The sequence below is a fragment of the Hylobates moloch genome, unplaced genomic scaffold (assembly GCF_009828535.3).
Source record: "Hylobates moloch isolate HMO894 unplaced genomic scaffold, HMol_V3 SCAFFOLD_5, whole genome shotgun sequence".
NCBI lineage: Eukaryota > Metazoa > Chordata > Mammalia > Primates > Hylobatidae > Hylobates > Hylobates moloch.
This window is the reverse complement of record NW_026652280.1, coordinates 21,982,000-22,005,192: the sequence shown is the minus strand read 5'-3', so window position 1 is coordinate 22,005,192 and position 23,193 is coordinate 21,982,000. Positions and strand designations below refer to the sequence as shown.

Genomic DNA, 23,193 nt, shown 5'->3' with positions numbered 1-23,193 from the left:
GTCTCACTCTGTCACCCAGGCTGGAGTGCAGTGGTGCAATCTCAGCTCACTGCAACCTCCGCCTTCCAGGTTTAAGTAATTCTCTTGCCTCAGCCTCCCAAGTAGCTGGGATTACAGGCACCCAGGCTAACTTTTGTATTTTTAATAGAGATGGTGTTTCACCACGTTGGTCAGGCTGGTCCCAAAATTCTGACCTCGGGAGCCCGCCTCGGCCTCCCAAAGTGCTGGGATTACAGGCGTGAACCACCACACCAAAACTGACTGAAGTTATTGCTTGCTCCTCTGCTTCCTTCTCCAGGACCTCCCTCTATTCCTTCATCCACGGCTCCTGTTATGATAAACTTCTCCTCTCCATCCTGCATGTAAATTCACTGTGTAGATGATTCCTGCAAGAACCAGTGCTAACGTTCGAATTAGTCCCAGGCTACAGAATCAACCCCTGAATGAACAGGAAGAAGCAAAAAGAAAGCAGAGCTCCATAACAAGTTTTAGGTCAAGCAGCTTCTGGAAACTTAAAAAAACAAAGTACTATGCAAAAATGTAAACCTAAAATCCAGATCAAGCTCCAGAGTCAACACAGCCCAAAGTGAGCCAGGCCAGGAGCTCCCCATTCCAAAGCCCCGCCAGAGGGCAAGGTGAAGCCGGAGCAGGACCAGGTGCCTCTGGTATGCTGCCAGGAGCCACCAGAAGACCTTGTGTGTCCCCATGAACAGGTAGCCATGGGATGGCAATAACTGGGGAACTAAAGAACAAGGAGCATTTCTTCCATTCATTCATTCATCTTTTTTTCATTTTTAAAAATTGACATATAACTCGCATACCATAAAATTCACCATTATCTGAACAATTCAGAGGTTTCTAATACATAAGGAAGGGCAGGAAACCATCACGACTAACTCCAGGACATCTTTACCCCACAAAGAATCTTTGTATCCATTAAAGCCACTCCCCGTTCCCTCCCCTCTCACCCTTGGCAACCACTAATCTACTTTCTGGGTCTATAGATTCGCCTATTCAGGACACTTCATAGAAATAGAATCACATGATTGTGTCTGGTTTTACTCAGCACAAAATGTTCATGATTGTGTCTGGTTTTACTCAGCATAAAATGTTCATGCTACGTGTCGTAGCGTGAATCAGTACACTTCACTCCTCTTTATTGCTAAATAATATTTCATTATATGGTAATACCCTCTATTCACTTTCAATAAAGCAGCTGAAAAATAACCAGCCTGAAGTTTATCTAAACACTGTTATTATGAATGCTGAGGGGTCTACTTCCTGAATCTCCTGCACCAGACTACCTCTGACTACTGCAGTTACTGAACCAACACTGCTGAGACAGAGCCTGTATAGAAAAACATTCTTTATGTGCTCGAAAACTAATGATACTATGATGGCATCTTTTTTGTTTTTGTTTTTTTGAGACAGGGTCTCACTCTGTCACCCAGGCTGGAGTGCAGTTGCACAAACAAAGCTCACTGCATCCTCGACCTCCCGGGCTCAAGTGATCTTCCCGTTTCGGCCTCCTGAGTAGCTGGGACCACAGGCACATGCCTCCATGCCTGGCTACTTTTAAATTTTTTTATATAGACGGAGTCTCGCCGTGTTGCCCAGGCTGGTCTCAAACTCCTGGCTCAGGCTCCCAAAGTGCTGAGATTACAGGTGTAAGCCATTGCCCCAGGCTTATGATGACATCTTAATGGGCAATTTTTAAACAATTATTAACAACATTTGGCAATAATGTAAGGCAGCAGGGTATGTCAAATGTAAACAGGTGGACACTGTTTTCTTGATCAAACCTGTTGTAAGTGGATGAGGTAAAAATCTGAATTCTCAACCTAATTTTTCAGAATACGCATCAATTCCTGGGGAAGGAGAAATATGGCATTACAAGGAGGTCAGGGATTTTCTCATTTATACCCCATTATAAAGATTAACTAAGGTCCCTTTCCACATCATTGCCTTCGACCAGGGTTTCTCAACCTCAGCACTACTGACGTTTGGGGCTGGAGAGTCCTTTGTTGTACAGGACTGCCCTGTGCAATGCGGGAGTCTTAGCAGCATACCTGGCCTCTACCTGTAGACGACAACAGCACACACCCCACCCCAGTGTGACAACCAAAAATGTCTCCAGACATTGCCAAACTTGCCCCAGGAGGCAAAAATGCCCCCTTCCCCCTATTCAGAATCACTGTCTTAGAGAAAGAGGGCTTAATCCCCTTTTAAAAAAACCAAGCAACTGCACTGAAGATGTGGTTGTTATATAACTCTTCCATGCTTGAGTCCTACAACTGCATTAACGGGTGTGTTAAGTTTTCTTTCCTTGATATTTGAAAATTCCAGATGCATTATTTTGTGAAACTAATATTCCTTTAATCTTTCTACTTAGACCACCAGTCTTCTCCTGGGATCCTGTCTTTTGCCCTCAAAATCTGTGACTCACAATAAATTAAGTGCATTTTCCCATGGATTGCTGCCAGTTAACAGATTACTGGTTAAAAAACCTCAGGCTAAAAGACTTACCTAAGCCACAGACGGTATCAGTGTGCAAACGGGATTTAGAGCTGTTTTTCATCTATAACACCTGAGCTCAGAACAAGAGTGGCTTTAAAGGGGATGCTAGTCTGCCCTGCTCATGGTTTTGCAAACGCATGTTGATCTTACACATGAAAGAGACGCACACGACTTGAAAATACCTAAATACACATGCACTTAATTCAAAACTGTGTTGTGCATGATGAATAGCGCATTAGTAAGCCCCAGTCTGACACCCCTCTATTCCAGAATGTGAAGTGAAAGCTTTAGTCAAGGGTCTCCATCTCCTCTCCCTCCAGACAGAATACACCTGAGACCAAGGTCTGAACGTTCATGTTCCGTTTGTTTGAATATAAAAGTGTATACAGCAAAATATATTTAAAACTTCTCACTTGGAAAGGTTTCAACATTTTGCCATTTTTTATATCCCAGGACTCTCAAAATACAAGGTTTTTCCATGAAATATTAAATGTACATAATAGAAACTTAAGCTTGTCAATTAATAAACAATAATTCTATTCTACTCTATATGGTCAGCCTCAAGAAAAAGTAATAAGATCCCAGCTCTTCATTAAACCTCTAAGACGTGATTGGCCTGTGGGTCTATGATGCCTCTAGAACAGAATTTGGCGAACTATAGCCCATGCACTAAATCTGTGTACACGCATACACCCCTACTGCCTGTTTTTGTAAATAAAGTTTTACTGGAACACAGCTCCCTTCATTGTTTATGTAATATTTATGGCTGCTCTCACACTACAACAGCGGAGTTGAATAGCAGCAAAAGAGAGCGTTTGGCCTACAAAGCCTGAAAAATTTACTACCTAACCCTTTACAGAACTAATCTGTCAACCCCTAGCCTAGTGTAGTGTCTACTCTAGTATTGCAGTCTAGTCCCGCCCAAGCATTAAGCAGCACAATGCCTTCATAATGTCTGCCACCAGAAGAATCCACAAAGACACTCACTGCTTCACCATTTCTAATATTAAAAAACTAGAAATCACCTACGTGTCCCAGAATGTTGGACAGGGTAGTTTATGACTTAATAAAATACTCTTCAGTTACTAAAATAATATAGACAAATATTTATATGATGATAAAGTAAATAAAAAGAGGGCATTATAAATATATGATGTACAGTATGGTCACATCTTGCTAAATACATACAGAATGAATATTAATAGTCATACAGACAAAATTGGCCTGGCTGGTCGCTCACACCTGTAATCCCAGCACTCTGGGAGGTTGAGGCAGGAGGACTGCTTGACCCCAAGAGTTCAAGACAAGCCTGAGCAACACAGTAAGACCTCATCTCTATTTTTTTTTTAAGAAGAGAGAGAGAGACAAAATATTGGGTGGTAAGATTATTCATAATGTTTCTTTTTTTTTGCCTATCTGTATTCTCTAAAATGATCCCATTTATTTTATATAAATATGATCTAAAGTTACTTAGTAGAATTTAAAGATTTTCATTTAATTTTAATAATATTAAGCCTACTTATGTTAATGAGTTACCACTAGAATAACACACAAATGAAATAATTTTTCTTCTAGGATTCCAAACTGAATCAGTTCTTCAGTTTCTATCAAATCCCAACCCTCAGTACATATGGCTGAGGTGGGAAGAGGGGCTGGGAGGGGCAAGGAGAAATGCAATGGACCGTGCTTGGCAGGCTGCCAGATGAAGAAGGTATCTAATGCCCATCCCCAACTAATCTCAGGTTACACAGTACTCAATCATCATACCCATGATCATATAGCAAAAAATAATATACAATAAGAAAATTTTGGCCGGGCTCGGTGGCTCATGCCTGTAATACCAGCACTTTGGGAGGCTGAGGGGGGCGGATCACGAGGTCAGGAGATCGAGACCATCCTAGCTAACATGGTGAAACCCCATCTCTACTAAAAATACAAAAACAAAAAATTAGCCGGGCGTGGTGGCAGGTGCCTGTACTCCCAGCTACTCGGGAGGCTGAGGCAAGAGAATGGCGTGAACCCAGGAGGCGGAGCTTGCAATGAGTCGAGATTGTGCCACTGTACTCCGTCTCAAAAAAAAGAAAGAAAAAAAAAAGAGAAAATTTTGGTTCTGGCCAGGCACAGTGGCTCGTGGCTCATGCCTGTAATACCAGCACTTTGGGAGGCCACGGCAGGAGAATTGCTGGAAGCCAAGAGTTCAAAACCAGCCTAGGCAGCAAAGTGAGACTCCATCTTTACAAGAAAAAAAAATTTTTTTAATTAGCTGGGTGTGGTGGTGTGCACCTGTAGTCCTAGCTACTTGGGAGACTGAGACAGGAGGATCGCTTAAGCCCAGGAGTTCAAGGATGCAGTGAGCCATGATCACACCACCGCACTCCAGCCTGGGTGACAGTGCTACACTCCTTCTCAAAATAAAAACGGTGGCTCACGCCTGTAATCCCAGCACTTTGGAAGGCCAAGGTGGGTGGATCACTTGAAGTCAGGAGTTCGAGACCAGCCTGGCCAACACAGTGAAACCCCATCTCTACTAAAAATGCAAAATTAGCTGAGTGTGGTGGCATGCACCTGTAATCCCAGTTACTTGGGAGGCTGAGGCAGGAGAATGGCTTGAACTTGGGAGGTGCAGGTTGCAGTGAGCCAAGATCAAGTCACTGCACTCCAGCCTGGGTGAAAGAGCAAGACTCCCTCTCAAAAAAATAAAATAAAATTACAGGCTCACGGCTGTAATCCCAGCAATTTGGAAGGCCGAGGCGGGCGGATCACTTGAAGTCAGGAGTTTGAGACCAGCCTGGCTAACATAGTGAATTCCCGTCTCTACTAAAAATACAAAAATTAGCCGGGTGTGATGGTATGTGCCTGTAATCCCAGCTACTCGGGAGGCTGAGACATGAGAATTGCTTGAACCCGGGAGGTGGAGGCTGCAGTGAGCTGAGATTGTGCCACCACACTCCAGCCTGAGAGACAGAGTGAGACTCTCAAAAAAAAAAAAAGATATATATATATATGTATACATATATATATGGATATATATATTCATACCTGTATAATTTTCATCAAACAATGTGTGATCTAGCAGAAAGGTCATGGAGTTAAATAGGTCCCAGCTACTTTCTCTCACTCTGCCTGATGTTAAAGGGTGCTGTTTCTATGTACTCATCTCGATAACTTCCCTTTATAGAGTCTTCTGTTGCCTCTGTACAGAGGAAGTCTCGGGAGCAGTTGTGACTCCTGTTACTAAAGAGGACCCTTGCAACAATGCCATGCCTACTGCCAGCCACCAGCAACAGAAGAGGTGAGGTATGAAATGTGTACTTCACTTCTTTAATAGATGATAAATCCTATTACTTCCTTTATAATTACGTTCACTGTGTTAAGGGATGAAAAACAATACTCTAGTTTCCTATAGAAATCCTTGGTAGATCAGTTATTCGTTATCCTGTACAGAACATACATTTCATAGGCATAATTATGTTAGGTTCGTAAATACATTTCCAGCATATATAATTTGTGTTATGTGACATATTCCAGAACCAAATTCTTAACACAATTTGCAGACTGTTGGTACTCAACTCTGTGTCTTTTAAGAATAGCCCTGCTGCGGGGAAGGATCCAGTGGGGAAGGGGGGTGTAAAACCTATGATTTAACAGCTGTTGAAAGGAAGCCAAGAAAATCGCTCCTTCCACACTGGCTTTTCCCAGCACCTTTCCTCCTAGGCAGCTTGTGTCTACTGGTGTCTGCATCGATAAAGAGAAATTCTTATTTGTACCTGATGTTAGACTCATACCTCTTCTGCGGTTGAACTTGAGGTTTTGCACCCTGGGCATGCTGGGCTGTTTCTGTGGCGGCAGCCGCTGCAGCTGCACCTGACTTCCACCTCCATGGCTGACAGACCCTCCAGCTGCTGGACGCCACTGTGACAAAAGTAAAGTGCTCGCATGAAATCTAGCTAGAAAGTAATTTCTTCTGAAGAGGTCCTCAGAGCATAATTCCTGACTAAAATTTAAAGAGATGCCATGGCAGAAATGATTTTCCTAGCATTTCTCTGCAGGCAGGTAAAGGAACTTAAGGCCTCTCCAAGGGGATGGGGTGGAGGATCGCTCCCCTAGGATGGCCGATGAGAGCCTGCAGAGAAGCATTTTAGAAACTACACACACCTCCTCTCCCCACCTTGGCTGCAGATTTTGATACAATGCCTCACGAGAACCCCTGCATGAGACCAACATGACTGACAGTAGCGTGCTGCTCCTGTGGAAGGAGAAGGGGCTGCAGAAAAGTGAAAAGCCGCCAATTTCGGGAGTGGCAAGTGGGCCAGTTTTCAAATAGCTGCAGTTCTCCTTTCTGCCTCCAAGGCTTCTTCAGAAAGCACTGGTGCTGAGAACCCAGTAATGCCCTTGAACCTTGACAAGGGGCCTCTGCTTCCCAGGGCCTGTTCTGGCCCTCCTCCCACTGCACCCCACCCCGCGGGGTATGCAGCCTCTACCACCAAGGAGACATGCCACCCCAGGAGTCCACATTCCACGTGCCAGACCAGGCTCCCAGCGCCCCAGGATTCCCTGTCCCCCAAGCTCCACACCCACTCCCAGGGTCTGTGCAGGCGTCTTTTCGGATCCATCCTCCTGAGGGAGGTTGTGCCATCAGTGTATCAAGTCTTGACCTGAATGGTGGCCAAGGGATAACTGTTTGCAGGGGCAAGAGTGGAACTGGGCATGAAGATCAGAGAGTCCATCCAGGCTGTGTGTGAGGCTCCCTACAAGGCCAGAAAGAGCCGGCGGCAAGAAGAGAAGCAGGAAAGCGTGTGAGTCAGAGGCAACTCTCCAAAGGCCTCTACATTTCTGCAGGACCTCGGAGAGTTCAAGAGCTCACCCTTCCAGGTTGTGATCAAGGTCTGTTTGTCAACACAGGAGGACAAAACGTATTTCCCAGTTTGTTAGCTTGCTATATCCCACATACCATACGTGTGCCTTCAAGTATACCCTTGTCCTGGGCCCCACAGGAGGTGGCAGTGGGCCTGAAGAACCCACCCGAATTGAGGAGATCATGTGCCATATTCAGCTGTCATATGAAGAGTACTGGTCTTTAAACATCCAGTGAAATGAAACTGAAGCCATATAGGAAGTACTGAAGATGGCCATGTGAGAGGGCGGTTACTATGGCGCCTGGTGCTATGCACATGACCTCTTCCCCATTCTCAAACCAGCCGGTTAGAAACCAGCTTGCGATCAGTCTCCTTCTGCCCTCCTACTCCTAAGAGGCAAAGGTGCCCTGAGGAGGAATTCAGGCTGTGGGTCAAGCAGCTCTGACTCTGAATTCAGCTCTGCCACTTACTAGCAATGTGACCTGAGGCCAGGTCTTCCTGAGCCTGTTTCCCCACCTGTAAAATGATACCTTGCTACAGGCATTCTTTTAAGGAGTAGTAGAGCAGAGGAGTGAAGCGCTCTGCAGTGTCCACCATGTGATTAGTGCTGGTGTTAGTTTCAACTGTCAGTTTCTAGAGGACGGGAACTATACCTGCTCTGATTTTATCCCCTAGCATGTCTGTAAAACATAAGAGAATTATATCTCCAGGCCATTAGATTTCCAACCATCCAGACTGTGCACATTCCCAGCAGAGCCAATTACGTCAGCTTATGCTGAATAATCTTTACCAACTCAAAGTGGAAGTGCAAAGATTCCATAAAGAAGTTCGATTCCATCTGGTTTGAGTTGGTGTTTTTTTTAAAAAAAAAAAAAAAAAAAAAAAAGAAATTCAATTCAAACCAACTCACATCTCCTTTTTTACATAAGTTTAATTCTGAACTTCATCGTGGGATTTAACCAGGTTCCTAACCATGCTGCAATGTCCCTAATTCCTTATATGAGTGAGATTGTATCAGATTCCATGGGCTATGAGAATAAAACCTTGGCATTCCACAATTTGACTGCTGGTACAAGTTTAGCATCCCAAACGTGAAAATCCAAAATCCAAAATGCTCCAAAACCTGAAACTTTTTGAGCACTGGCATGACACTCAAAGAAAATGCTCACTGGAGCATTTTGAATTTTAGATTTTCAGATTTGGAATGCTCAATCTGTAAGTATATTCCAAAACCTAAAAAAAATCTGAAATCCAAAACACCTCTGGTCCCAAGCATTCAGGATAAGGGGTACTCAACCTGTAATAAAATGACATTTCCTCCTTCAAACCTAAAAAAAGGAAGGAGTGCCAGGTGTGGTGGCTCACACCTGTAATCCCAGCACTTTGGGAGGCTGAGGTGGGAGGATCGCTTGAGCCCAGCCATTTGGGGGCAGCCTGGGCAACATAGCAAGACACTCGTTTCTACACAAAATTTAAGGAGTTAAAAAAAAAAAGAAAGGCTGGGCGCGGTGGCTCACGCCTGTAATCCCAGCACTTTGGGAGGCCAAGGCGGGTGGATCATGAGGTCAGGAGATCAAGACCATCCTGGCTAACACGGTGAAACCCCATCTCTACTAAAAATACAAAAAAAAAAAAAATAGCCAGGTGTGGTGGCGGGTGCCTGTAGTCCCAGCTACTCGAGAGGCTGAGGCAGGAGAATGGCATGAACCCGGGAGGCAGAGCTTGCAGTGAGCCGAGATCGCACCACTGCACTCCAGCCTGGGTGACAGAGTGAGACTCCGTCTCAAAAAAAAGAAGAAGGAAGCGGTGGGGAGGGACTAGATTTTCCAACTAGTAGATGAGGATTTCCTAATAAATTTGGGAGCTAGTAGCTTTTCAAGCTGCGTAACTATTACCATGTCCTACTTACAAAATTATTTTCTCCATGGTTCTCCAGATTCTCAGAGAGGAGAATGATGTTGCTACCAAGGGACCCTTTCCACTCAGGTTCGTTAATACACTCACCCTTCAAGGACTCATCCAAAACACTCCTCTCCCCTAATGATCTGAAGATTCTAGAAAAATGAAGAGTGTCTCCTACCAAACAATTAGCATTTGTCCGGGCTAAAGGAGTTTAAAGTAAACATTCAAAGGGCCAACTGAGACTCTGGAAAAGACTCAGCTCACAGCTGAAGAGAATCTGATGGCACAGGCAGCATTGCGTGGCGTAGAGAGTACGTGTTCGGAAACCAGAGAGATCTGAGCAGAAATCCCACACGGGACCAAAGAGGCCGTATAGCTGGGCCTGGGCAACTCACTGAGATGCTGTGAGTCTCACTTTTCTCATCTGCAAAATAGTGATAAGGCTACTTCTGCAGGGCTGCTGTGAAGATAAGACAGGAAAAATATGTCCAGCCCCAAGAGCAATGCCTTGCCACACTGCATGTGGTTAAGCAAAGGGGTGAAGAATATCCAATAGTATAGACTTGCCCATTTATGAACTAAGACCAAGTAATTCTGCCCCTCCTCCTTACATGGGTAACTGATCTACCTTTAGAAGGCCTACAAACAGGCTGGGCATGGGGGCACATGCCTGTAATCCCAGCACTTTGGGAGGCTGAGGCAGGAGGACTACTTGGGCCCAGGAGTTTGAGACTAGCCTAGGCCACGTGGAGAGACCCTATCTCTATTTTTTTTCATTAAAAAAAAGAAGAAAAGAAGGCCTACAAACAATAAAAATGATCAAACCAAGAGATAAGCAGCAAAACAGAAGATGACCTAAGAAAACGCAACTTCACTGGGCACAGTGGCTCACACCTGTAACCCTAGCACTTTGGGAGGCTGAGGCGGGCAGATCACAGGTCAGGAGATTGAGATCATCCTGGCTACCACAGTGAAACCCATCTCTACTAAAAATACAAAAAATTAGCTGGGTGTGGTGGCACGCGCCTGTAGTCCCAGCTACTTGGGAGGCTGAGGCAGGAGAATCCCTTGAACCTGGGAGGCGGAGGTTGCGGTGAGCTGAGATCACGCCACTGCACTCCAGCCTGTTGACACAGCAAGACTCCGTCTCAAAAAAAAAAAGAAAACAAAACTTCATAACTCCTGCAGTGGTGGACACCTGTAGTCCCAGCTACTTGGAAGGCTGAGGCAGGAGGCTCACTTGAGCTCAGGAGTTCAAGACCAGCCTAGGCAACAGAGTGAGACTCGGTCTCAAAAAAAAAAAAAAAAAAGAAACTCTCAAAAAACAAACTTCATAATTCCTGGACAAATCCAATAGGTTATCATTCAGAAGTATACCTATGACTTAAGAAGTTCCTAAGTTATGACTTCATGTTGTTGCAAAAAGAAATAAAGAAAAAGGAAAAACAGAAAAAAAAAGTCCTTAAGTATCAACTGGTTCTTCAAAACCAAATTAATATTTTGGATCCTTGCGGGTGAGACAGAAGAGGGTAGAAGGCGAGATACACAACTACTGAAATCTATAATGGCCCTTTTCTATCACATAGGAGATGAGGATTACTTCAAAAGTACTTATAAAATATGCACCATTTTAAAATTAACCTTATAGAAATAAGGTTCTATATTGTAACTATTAATAAACATAGTGGGTACTTCAAAATATTGGTTAGTTGCTGATATGGAGCCAAAATGTTCTAATGTCTTTTATGTAAACCCTACAACTCTTTTATTATCCTGGAATTGTTTTTCTAATTAAATAAGATAATATATGCTCAGTGAAAAAAAAAGTTTGGAGAGCCAGGCACACTAGATCATGCCTGTAATCCCAGCTACCAGGGAGGCTGAGGCGGGAGGATCACTTGATCCCAGGATTTCAAGGCTGCAGTGAACTATGATGGCACCACTGTACACCAGCCTGGGCAACAGAGCAACACTCCATCTCTTAAAAAAACAAAACAAAACAAAACAAACAAAGAAAACGTTTGAAGTTTGGGAAGAAAAAGGCACCAAGGAAAAAAATAATTTATATAGATAGCTAAACAGACAGATAATATATGGCCCACTCCCGGAAGCTTCTTATTCATTCTGTAATATGCTAAATACATAAAGTATAAAACTTTGCTTTTCCACTTTTACTTTCAGAACTCATTTTCAGAAATAATCCTCAGTGTTTTCTCACACAGAAGTTGATCTTTTCCTATCAACCAAAATGATAAATTATTATAACTACACCTTCAAATCAAAGTCTGTAACACAAATAGACTCCAAATCTACTTCTGCTAGAGTTTCTGAATCCTTCCACTTTTAACCTAGACTACAAATAATTTAAAGTTTCACATATTGTTCCACAACCTCAAATCTAGGACCTGTCAGACTTTATTTGCCACAGGAAAGGTCAGTCAAAGAAAAGATTAGTTTAATACTTCTTTCAGCCCCACGACTGGCACTGCGCTGCCTCTTCTTAAAAAACAATGCCCTTTGTCCCCCAGCGCCCTTAGTGAGCTAGCCTCATTGTACACTGGGTCCTTATTATTTTCCTAACAAAGGCACCTCTAATGAGATATGGAGGTTCAGAGGGGATTCTCTCCACTCCAAGTAGGTGTCAGACTGATGAACTTCTTAGAAAAATATGTCCAGTCTGTGTCCAGTCACCGTTCAGATGCATTAAATAAGCATCCTATTTGTGTGTGGCAGCCTTCTACATGAATGGCTAGACATCTTGAGGATGCCTGTGTACGTACTGTGTGCCGGGCAAGGTGCTCATGTCCAAGGCAAGCCTTAAAAAAAAAAAATTAGGATTTCAATGTACATTTACCAAAGCTCTGGCGAGGTTAGGTGCCTTGTTCAAGGTGTCACAGTTGGAAATGCTGTCCCAGCCAGGTGTGTGCGATCCACAGTCCCATCAGTTCATCCTGTGGTCAAAACCTATTCATGGTTTGCATCAGAAACGTGGGAGGCTGTTCCTGGGTCTTACAAGTTCCCCAGATATCTCTAGAAAACGCTAGCCCAGGCTGCCCCACGGTGGGTCCCGCTGCTAAGGAGAAGTGGGCACAGAGGGACCAAGGACCATGGGCTTTCCTCAGCAGGGAGGGAACTGCAGGGCAGATGTCCACGGTGGTGATGATGACGATAACTTCCTTACTGTCCTCTATGGCAGGCCCATAACATACCTTCCCTCGCGTAATCTTCTCAACAGTCTGGTTATTGTAGGTGACAATAACCAAGGCTCTGGGAAATTCCAGCCACTGCTCCAAGCCACCCAGCCGACCGATGGGACTTGAACCTGGGCCTCCTGGATCCCGGCGCCCTCCCCGCGGCCTCCCGAGCCCTGAGTGCTGCCCTCACCCCTCCCTTCTCCGCGACGCCCCTCGCTCGGTTGCTCGCAGCACCCCCAAGGCCGCTCCCGGAATGGCCCGGGCGCCAGCTGCCCGCTCAGCCCACGCCTTCTCAGGGACCCTGGCCCCGGCGACCGCCGCGACAGACCCACTTACGCGGATCGCGGAGCAGGACGCCCGCGGCGCGCAGGGCCGCAGCCATGTTTGCGCCGAGTGAACGCATTGCCGGGGCAGCCTCGGCCCGAGTCCGGGCTCCTCCCGCGGCGGCGAGCCCAGGTGTCCGCCCAGCAGTGGCCGAGCCGGGTAGCGATCCCCACGCGCGTCCCCAGCCCCCTGACCTCGCGCCCTCCCGGCGCGCCCGTTCATTCGCTGCCGGGCCGGGGCGGGCGAGGCCAGGCAGAGACACGCCCCTCTCGGAGAGCCCGCCCCAGCTGGGCGCCGCTCCCTGCGTGAAAATGGTCGCGGGGGCTGAGCTATGAGCCCGCTCCCCACCACCATCGCAAGTTACTGCAAAACCTGCTGGACTCCTAGTTGCGTGCCCTGGTTGCATCTGCCAAACTAGCGAAGTCAGGATCCTCAGCCATGACTCAGCAAATAACTTTTTTCGATGTTTCCATTACTATTATTTAGATATAAGGATGCTTTTGCCTCAGTTCTCCAGTTTGCCTGCCTAGTCACAGCACAAGTGTGCAGATCCTGTTTTGTTTTGCTTTATTTTCAGAATAGAAAAAGGGATTATTCAGTTTGTCTGCACCCTCTCTGTGCAGCTGAATTTGACAGGTGAGACTCAGAAGAGCATTAGGAAAAGTGAAGGCCAGCCTGGCAAGTGCATTTCTTGGAGGGACGGTATGATGAGGTTTGTCTGTATCATATCCGCGCATCTTCCCAGTTTAGCCGCCCGCCCCGCCCCCAAGGTCGCACACTGAGACCACGGGGAGGAACAGGCGCACATTTCATTCCTACACCTCCGCCACCCCACCCTGCCTATATATGTTCAATGCATTGTGGAGTAGGAAACCAGCCCTTGGTACAGAAAGGTCTCAGGCATCGGTATTCATTGAACAAATATTGAGCACCTACTATGTGCATTGGGAAAACAGTAGTGAAAAGAGCAGACGGGGGCTTACATGGGGTTAGGGGAGACACAGAAAATAATCACAATATGTAATACTTTGAATGATGGAGCCCTTCCACGGCTTCCCCTCTTCTTTTTCCCTCTCAGGACAAAAGAAGAATGAAGCAAGGTAAAAGAGATGGGGTAAGGTGGGAGAAGGGACTAATGCAGGTTGATCAGAGTCTCACACATTCGAGCAAAGGCCTTATACACATTTGAGCAAAGGGGGCAAGCCATATGGAACATTCAGGGAAGATGGAGTCTAGATTCAGCTGAAACCCAGTTTTCTGTAGCTTAAATATGTGCTACTGATGGAATTAGTTTATTTCTTATTAAAGTTGGTCCTCCTGATGGTTATAAGCCCAATGCAAAATGTCAAATTAAATGGATAGCCTTTCATATTACCTACATGATCTTCATATCCAAGCGGATGTCCTGAGAAAAGCACAGTAAAACCTGCTCTAGGTATCAACCCACCTTCCTTATATGTGTGGCTAATTCTCTACCCTCATAACAAAAGTTATAGTCTTCTTAAGTTGCCCTGTAAAGAGGTGATCTTCATGGATAACATACTTCTCTACCTACAGTCTGAACCCATTTTTGTTGTTGTTGTTGTTTGTTTGTTTGGTATTTCCAGTAGATACAGAGTTTTGCCATGTTGGCCAGGCCAGTCTCGAACTGCTGACCTCAAGTGATCCACCCACCTCGGCCTCTCAAAGTGCTGGGATTACAGGCGTGAGTTACCATGCGCGGCCTGAACCCATTTCTTCTAAAGAAACTAAATTAAAAGGCTGCACACCTCGCAATGCTGTGCTGGCAGACGTGTAGACAAGGCCAGAGAATAAAATGGCCAGGGGTGTTAGATGTCTGAGTTATGAAGGCTCTTCTTGTCCCCTCTGGGAGGCCCTGGAGAAAGTCATCCCCTCCATCCAGGGTGCTGGGCCATCCTGCTAAGTAGAGATAAGGGGGCTTCTGGTCCCTCCCAGGCAAACGCTGATGATTAGTGACAAGGCATAAAGGTGCCAAGTCTCACCAATACAAAATCAATGGATGGCACGGGTTAAATTTGTTTCTGTCCAGAAATGATTAAGGAACTAGTGAGACATACTTTATTAAACATTTAAATGAATCAGCATCATTTCATTTCTTTTATTCACATCTTGCACTTTCATTTTTACCGACTTCTTTTTTTTATTTTTTCATTAATTAATTAATTTTTATTTATTTATTTATTTATTTTTTTTAGAGGGAGTCTCACCCTGTTGCCCAGCCTGGAGTGCAATAGCGCGATCTCGGCTCACTGCAACCTCCACCTACCAGATTCAAGTGATTCTCCTGCCTCAGCCTCCTGAGTAGCTGGGATTACAGGTGCCTTTACTGACTTTTAAAAACTCATTCAAAATTCCTCATGTATAAAACCTCCTGGTGCACATATTAAGAACGCATAGGTTATAACTGAAAACAGAACTTCATTCTTTTTCCCCAACAGAGAGTACCATAACAATTGTTATTCCTAATCTATGGCTTATTTCTTACAAACATTGAATATAACAGCTTTCCAATGAGTAAATTTTTATGTTCTTATGCAGTGAAAGCAGATAAAATGTGCTTCATGTTGGTCCTTTTCAAAACTGGTAGAAAATACAGTCCTTAACCCAGAAATTGTGAACTCTAAATACTGGCTTACCAGAAAAGCCCTTGAAAGGCTAAAGAAATTTGCAGAACCATATGATATACATAATATGAATTTTTTCCGACTTAACATATTTTTAACAAAATGACACACCAATTCCATTAACAAACAGAAGGCTAAAAAGGCACAGTGTGTGGGCTAACAGAGATAAGGAGCACCCCAAACAGGAGGGAAAGGGTTTGTCTGGGGCCTGGTGACTTCATTAGTGATAAAGCACTCACCTGTCACAGACACCACTCTGAGTGCAGCCTGTGATCCTAAATAAAATGAATTTGTTGGTTTCAGCTCAGTGCTTCAGGGAAAGGGGTGGGAAATCTCTTCATTCATTATTTGCCATGATTGGCACCTCTGAGCTACACAAACTAAATTTAGATTATTCAACTCTGATTCCTTAATCAGGAAAAGAACTGGGGAAGGGAGGAATCAGGAGGGATTCAGGGCAAGAGAAACAGTGGCTGCATGTGACAAATGGTAAGCTATAATCATTAGAGAAATCTGATCGATTGTCCCTAGAATCATTTTACAACAAAGAGGCCACCAAATCCAGGCCAACATGCCATGCATTTTGACTTGCCCCTCTTCACCATGCAGAGCCTTCAGCCCAGTGGTGGTGACGGGTTTATTAATCCTTCTGCCCATATTTCCTGACCATCTACCATGAGCAAAACATTAGGTCATGTAGAGGATAAAAGAGTGAAAAGGAAAACAAACAACATTCTCAAACAGCTCATTCGTTTATGAAACAAACGTATGGGAGACTCCAGTCTATGTCAGGCACATGGCAGGCACTGGATGTGTAGCAATGAACTGGACGGTCCCTACTTTCATGGAACGTACCTTCTAGAAGGCAAGGCAGACGATCGTTTTACAACAAAGATGAAAGACATACAACGTATTGTCAGGTATGGCTAGGGACCGGAAGAAAGCTAAAGGAGGTGGAGGAAGGGAGAGAGGCTGCAACTGCCCAGGTCAGTAGTGCAGTCAGGACCAGCCTCTCTGCAAAGGTGGCATTTCAGCAGGGACCTGCAGGGAGTGAGGGCATTGTCTGGGGAAGAGCTTGCAAGCAGAGAGACCAGCAAGCACTGGAACACATCTGAGGCTTGTATTCATTTCCTAGGGCTGCTGGAACAAAATACCACAAACCAGGCAGACAAATGTATTGTCTTGAGTTTTGAAGGCTAGAAATGCAAAATCAGGGTGTCAGCAGGGCTGTGCTCCCTCTGAAACCTGTAAGGGAGAATCCTTCCTTTTCTTTTTTAGCTCATGGTGGTGGCGACAATCCTTGGCATTCCTCAGCTTGTAGATGCAGCACTCCAACCTCTGCCTCCATAGTCACAGGCTGTCTTCTCCTCTTGGAAGGATGCCAGTCATTTTGGATTAACGGCCTACTCTAATAACCTCATCTTAACCTGACTGCGTCTGCAAAGACCCTGTTTCCAAATAAGTTCATGTTTACAGGTACCTGGGGGCTAGGATGTCAACATGTCTGTTGGGGGAACACAACTCAGCCCCATAACAAGGCTGTCAAGGAACAGCGGGGAGGCCACATGGCTTGAGTAGGGGGGCGGCGGGAGGTAGGGGAACCAGGGTGGATTGATGTAGAACTTTGTAGGTAATGAAAAACTGTGTCTTCTGGGTGACCTCCATTCTTCACTTATACTGCATGACTAAATGTGCCCATCGTGGCTGGGCGCGGTGGCTCATGCCTGTAATCCCAGCACTTTGAGAGGCTGAGGCAGGCGGATCACCTGAGGTCGGGAGTTTGAGACCAGCCTGAGTAACACAGAGAAACCCGTCTCTACTAAAAATACAAAATTAGCCAGGCATAGTGGCACATGCCTGTAATCCAGCTACTGAGGAGGCTGAGACAGGAGAATCGCTTGAACCTGGGAGGCAGAGGTTGTGGTGGGCCAAGATTGCACTGTTGCACTCCAGCCTGGGCAACATGAGCGAAACTCTGTCTAAAAAAAAAAAAAAGTGCCCATTGTGATTTTTTTTTTTTTTTTTAGCTCATTCATACTGAGTGTTTTTCCAGCATTCTCTGCTTCCTGGGTGGTGGAAGGGTCCCTAAGAGGCCTTTCTGTTTGCTTCTTCAAGGACCCAGGGGTCCCACCAGTCTTAGACCAAGTTTGTGTGAATATCTCAACTTGGTTGTCCTGTTCCCTGCAGTTGTATAAATTCACAGCCAGGGAGTAGGCATTCCCCAGAGCCCTGGGAAGATAGCAGGCTTCCTTGTGCTTCTCTGGGCTAGAAGGCCAATTTTCTGGATTACTTTTCACAGAAGTGCCGAGCCTTTGCAGCCCTGCTTCATGGAGGGGTCTGGTCCTAGCTCCACCTTCCTATGGCTGCATGGGCATTCTAGGAGCTGAGCACATGATGTGTTCACTGTGAAAACTCATGGAGTTGCATGCTTATGATGTATGCCTTTTTCTATGTAAGTATTATACTTCGATGAAACTTTTTTTTAAAGGGGCCCCTTGGTGACTTTATCTGGCTGGGCTCTGGCTGGGCTCAATTCTCCCTGGAGCCCCCATTCCTAACCTAACACCTCTGACTTTGAGATTCTCTCTAGCCCCTCCCCTCCAATTCTGATGCCCAGGGATGTTCCTTTCTCACCTATGATTTTGAGGGCAAATAGACGTATCTAGTAAATCTGTTTATGATGCTCACAAGAGGTGAGCAGAAGTTTCCCTGACAAAAGTGAGAGGGTTTCAGGCTGAGAAGATGAAGGAATGCTTTCCATCGAGGAGGTATCTGAATTTACAATAAGAGGACTGAGATAGGCTGAATGTGCAGAGACAGCACGAAGGTGGAAGAGCACATGAGAACCAGGAGCAAGACCTTCACTTGGCCATAGCACAGGGTATGGCGAGCACTAGGAGAAAAGGTTGGGGTCCCAGCCCAAATGCACTGAGGGCTTGGCCCTTCATAGGCCAGCAGAGGCATCGAGAGCCATGACAGTCAGGAAGGTGGGCAGCTGCTCAGGGCTGTGGCAGAGGAGAATACTGAGCAAGCAGGGTGTGGGTCATAGGACGTAATAGGGGCCAGACAGAGAGACCGAGCTGGACAGAGTGGCCACAGGTGAGGATTGAGGTGTGGAGCAGAGTGGCAATGGAAGTGAAGATGGCAGAGGAGCAAAAGGTATGGAGAAGGCCAGGCCCAGTGGCTCACGCCTGTAATCCTAGCACTTTGGAGGCTGAGGCGGGAGGATCACTTGAGCCCAGGAATTTAAGACCAGTTTAGGCAACATGGCAAAACCCCATCTCTACAAAAAATACAAAGATTAGCTGGGCATGGCGGTGTGCACCTGTAGTCCCAGCTACTCAGGAGGCTGAGGCAGGAGGATTGCTTAAGCCAGGGAGGCCAAGGCTGCAATGAGCAGTGATCATGCCACTTACACTCCAGCCTGAGCAGCAGGGTAGGACCCTGTCTCAAAAAACATACTTAAAAATTTTTAATTAAAAATTTAATTTTTTTTTTAAAGATAGGGAGAAGTCGAGAGGACAGGCACAGGTTATGGCATCTTAAAGATAAGAAGCAGGCTGGAATCAAGTAACTCCAAGGTTTCTGGCCTTGATGAGGCCAAAAAAGAGAAGCACATTACTTAGCAGCGGAGCTGGTTTGAGACAAAGCTGGGGGCTCTTTGTCATTGCTGTTCTCATTTTGTTTTGTTTCTAACCGCATATACTTTATGCTGCAGGAAGTAGAAAAGACAAAGAGGTACAGCTAATTTTTTTTTTTTTTTTTTTTTTAGACAGAGTTTCGCTCTCGTTGCCCAGGCTGGAGGGCAATGGCACCATCTCAGCTCACTGCAACCTCTGCCTCCCAGGTTCAAGCAATTCTCCTACCTCAGCCTCCCGAGTAGCTGGGATTACAGGTGCCTCCCATCACACCCAGCTAATTTTTTCTATTTTTTATAGAGACAGGGTTTCACCACATTGGTCAGGCTGGTCTCAAACTCCTGACTTCAAGTGATCCACCCGCCTCAGCCTCCCAAAGTGCTGGGATTACAAACATGAACCACTGTGCCCGGCCAAATTTTTAAAAAAGTTTTAGTGGTCACTGATATAGCAATAATGATTGAAGCTAGCCATTCATTCATCATTTTTTCAGAGTCTGCTATGTGCCTTGCATAGCCCACCACCGCCCACAAGCAGCTTATACACCAGCAGAGAAGCAGCTATCTAAACAAAGAGAAATAAAAGGTACAGAGGTCTGCTCTGGGTTCCATACAGCAGCAGGAGGCAAGGGGCAGGGCTGTCAGGACAGCCCCCAGGGAGAGGCTGCTGGTGCCCCCGCATCATTTCCAGGAAGAGGGGGTGGCTGCTGGGGGACAGGCCTTGCAGGTCAGGAGAGCAGCAAGCCCTGTGACAGCAAGATGTGTTCTGCAGCTGCTGATTGGTCAGTGGGAAGAGACGACCTGAAGGATTTAGCGAGGTGAGTACTGAGTCCTGGAGGTGGGCAGGGGCCGGCTCACAGGGAGCCTGGTGAGCCAGGGTCAAGGTCTGGGCTGGGTCCTGTACACCACAGACTAGAGTAGCTGCAACAAGGAAAGTTAAGACAGGCTTCTGAGTCACACTCACATTTAGCCCGCAGGAAAAGGAGTCACAATAACTGTAATGGCTTCCATTTATTAAGTGCCAGACATGGAACCGCTGCAACTGGCTTATGAAGAGGAGGTACCACCCTATTTTACAGATGAGGAAAACAGAGTCACAGAGGTCCCCTGACTTGCCTGAATCCAGTTAGCAAGGGGCAGAGCCAGTATTTGGACCCAGGTATGTTTGGCTCCCAAGCCAGGGCTGGCTCCATACCTTCAGGGTGCATCTCACAAGAGAAAAAGGTGACAGAAGGCAGGGGTCAGGCCAGGCATGGTGGCTCACACCTGTAATCCCAGCACTTTGAGAGGCTGAGGCACACACCTGTAATCCCAGCACTTTGAGAGGCGGAGGCAGGCTTGAGGTCAGGAGTCCAAGACTAGCCTGGCCAACGTGGCAAAACCCCATTTCTACTAAAAATACAAAAATTAGCCTGTTGTGGTGGTGTACGCCTATAATCCCAGCTACTAGGGAGGCTGAGATAGGAGAATCACTTGAACCCAAGAGGCAGAGGTTGTAGTGAGCCGAGATCACACCACTGCACTGCAGCCTGGGCAACAGAGCAAGACTCTGCCTCAAACAAAAAAAAGAAAGCAAGCAGGGGTCAGAGAGTGCCTATGGAGTTCTCACCACTCACCCAGGTGTTCCTGTCTCCAAGATCATGGATTTGTTAGAGGCGCTGAATTATGAATTCAAATTTGTGGGTGAACCTGAATGCTCTAAGGAAATTCTTTTTTAACAGACATAGCCAGAGAATAATAGGTATCTATCTACCCATTCTCATAATCCAGTTAAATTTCACTTATAACTTTTCAGTTATATACTGCTTTTTTTCCCATTTACAGAGAATTCGTCATTCTCCTTGCTATTTTTTTCCTTCCTAATAGCTAATAACAGATCATTTCTTCCCTTTTGTTTATGCCCACTCCCTTTTGATTGGTCTTCAAATACAGAGTAATGACCTCTGGGTAAAGATGGGGCTTGAACACAGGGGTATAGTTTCACTCTCTCCCAAAAACCACACTGAAATGATGGTAGAGGTTTTGTTCATGATGGTGGTATTTTTTGTTTTTAAGCACAAACCTAAAAGGATGGGAAAAAAGAAAAAGTGAACCACAATAGAATTTTTTTTTTTTTTTTTTTGAGACGGAGTCTCGCCCTGTCGCCCAGGCTGGAGTGCAGTGGCGCGATTCGGCTCACTGCAAGCTCCGCCTGCCGGGTCCACGCCATTCTCCTGCCTCAGCCTCCCTAGCAGCCGGGACCACAGGCGCCCGCCACCACGCCCGGCTGATTTTTTGCACTTTCAGTAGAGACGGGGTTTCACCATGTTAGCCAGGATGGTCTCGATCTCCTGACCTCGTGATCCACCCGCCTCGGCCTCCCAAAGTGCTGGGATTACAGGCGTGAGCCACCGCGCCCGGCCCACAATAGAATTTTTAAAGCGGCAGCAGATGAATAAATACTTAATGTTTTAGCAGACCCAAGAAAACTGAATCCGGAGCTGGCCATCCATATTAGACAAAAACCATCCAGATTACACTAGGGGGCTCAGGACTGGCAGTCACAGGTACCACTGGAAGTAGGGATGAAAGGAGATGCTAAAATGAGATGGACTGAAAGTCTGTTAAAGCAGGCTGGGCACGGTGGCTCACGCCTGTAATCCTAGCACTTTGGGAGGCTGAGACAGGAGGATCCCTTGAGCCCAGGAGTTTGAGACCAGCCTGGGAAACACAGGGAGACCCTGTCTCAAAAAATAAGTAAATAAATAAATAAATAAAATAAAATAAAAAGAGTCTGTTAAAGCAGCAGATTGCCTAGATTCCCACCCTGCAGTGGAGTGACCGCTCCCCCTGGGGAGCTTTTAAAAAATACCCTGGTCCCATTTCTGAAATTCAGATTCAATTGGTCTGGGGTAAGGCCCAAACACCATTACTTTTAAGGTCCCCAAATGATCCCAATGTGCTGCCAAGATTGCTTTTCACAGAGTTGAACTACTCTATGTATTAAGGACAACATTTTTAGGAACTGTTACGAGGCAGCAAGGTGGCAGGGGCTGAATGGCAAGGTGGGAAAGTGGGTCGCTTGAAATGGCTGAAGGACATTTAAGAGGGCAAGTTGATATTTAAGCAATTGAATTGTCCTGTTTGTCTCCAAAACTGAGCAGGTCACACAAGTGCCAAAGGTGAAGGGGGTTTTTGGTATGAAAAGCAGGGAGTTTCAGGGAGGAGAAGGTCACGTGATGGAAGTCCTGAGAGGGCAGGGGTGTCTGTGAGCTAGCCATGGGAACGTGGGATGTCATCTGTGACATCTGGATTAGGGTAGTAACTACACAGCGAAGGGAGTGAAGTCCACACGTGTGAGGTTTGCTGCTCACCGTGCTCAGTCTCTCAGCCTGAGGTCACCACCTTAACTCCCTTATCCATACCTTATCCTGGCTCTCCTTTAATATTTTAAAACTTTCAACCTGTTTACACCATAAAAATTTAGGCTAACTGAGCCTAACCTCTTCACTTAAATTCTGATAAAATGAATTGCTTAGTTAAGTCATCTACAGCTCATTCACATTCTTCCAAGTATTTTTTATTTAAAGATGCAGGCTGAATAGATTATAAATGCGTCATTTCTTCCTTTTTTTTTTTTTTTTTTGAGACAGAGTCTCGCTCTGTCACCCAGGCTGGAGTGCAATGGTGTGATCTTGGCTCACTGCAACCTCTGCCTCCAAGGTTCAAGTGATTCTCTTGCCTCAGCCTCCTGGGTAGCTGGGATTACAGGCACCCGCCATCATGCCTGGCTAACTTTTGTATTTTTGTGGAGATGGGGTTTTACCATGTTCCTCAGGCAGGTCTTGAACTCCTGACTTCAGGTGATCTGCCTGCCTCGGTCTCCCAAAGTGGTGGGATTACAGGTGTGAGCCACCGCACCCAGCCTAAATGCCTCATTTTGACCTGTCATTTCACTTAATTGCAAAACAGGATAAAATCTAAAGTGTCTAACAGTAACACAAAAAAGAGTACAAAAAAGATTTAACCATGACCCACGTATCTAATGTTAAAAAATCATTCCCTCTCATTACCATATAACGTTAGCAATATCTGCTAAATTTAGTAGTACTTAATTTCACATATATAAATCATAAAAA

At 45.7% G+C, this 23,193-nt stretch overlaps 1 protein-coding gene across 4 annotated transcripts in view; it reads right to left on the bottom strand.

Moving 5' to 3' along the window:
- Nucleotides 1-12,977, bottom strand: part of FECH (ferrochelatase) — a 38,157-nt gene extending 25,180 nt beyond the window's left edge. The window contains exons 1-3 of one of the 4 annotated variants that reach the window (XM_032152202.2): nt 12,806-12,977; nt 12,130-12,239; nt 6,303-6,429 (exon numbers count right to left, since the gene is read on the bottom strand). Coding sequence is in view for 1 of the 4 variants with exons in the window: in XM_032152201.2 (XP_032008092.1) it covers nt 6,303-6,429; nt 12,806-12,872 (194 nt within the window). In the remaining 3 variants the exon portion in view is untranslated. Of the gene's footprint in view, nt 1-6,302; nt 6,430-12,129; nt 12,240-12,484; nt 12,608-12,805 lie in introns of those variants that run through there. The other 3 variants (XM_032152201.2, XM_058438302.1, XM_032152203.2) reach the window with 3 other exon arrangements.
- Between the last annotated feature and the right edge of the window lie 10,216 nt (nt 12,978-23,193).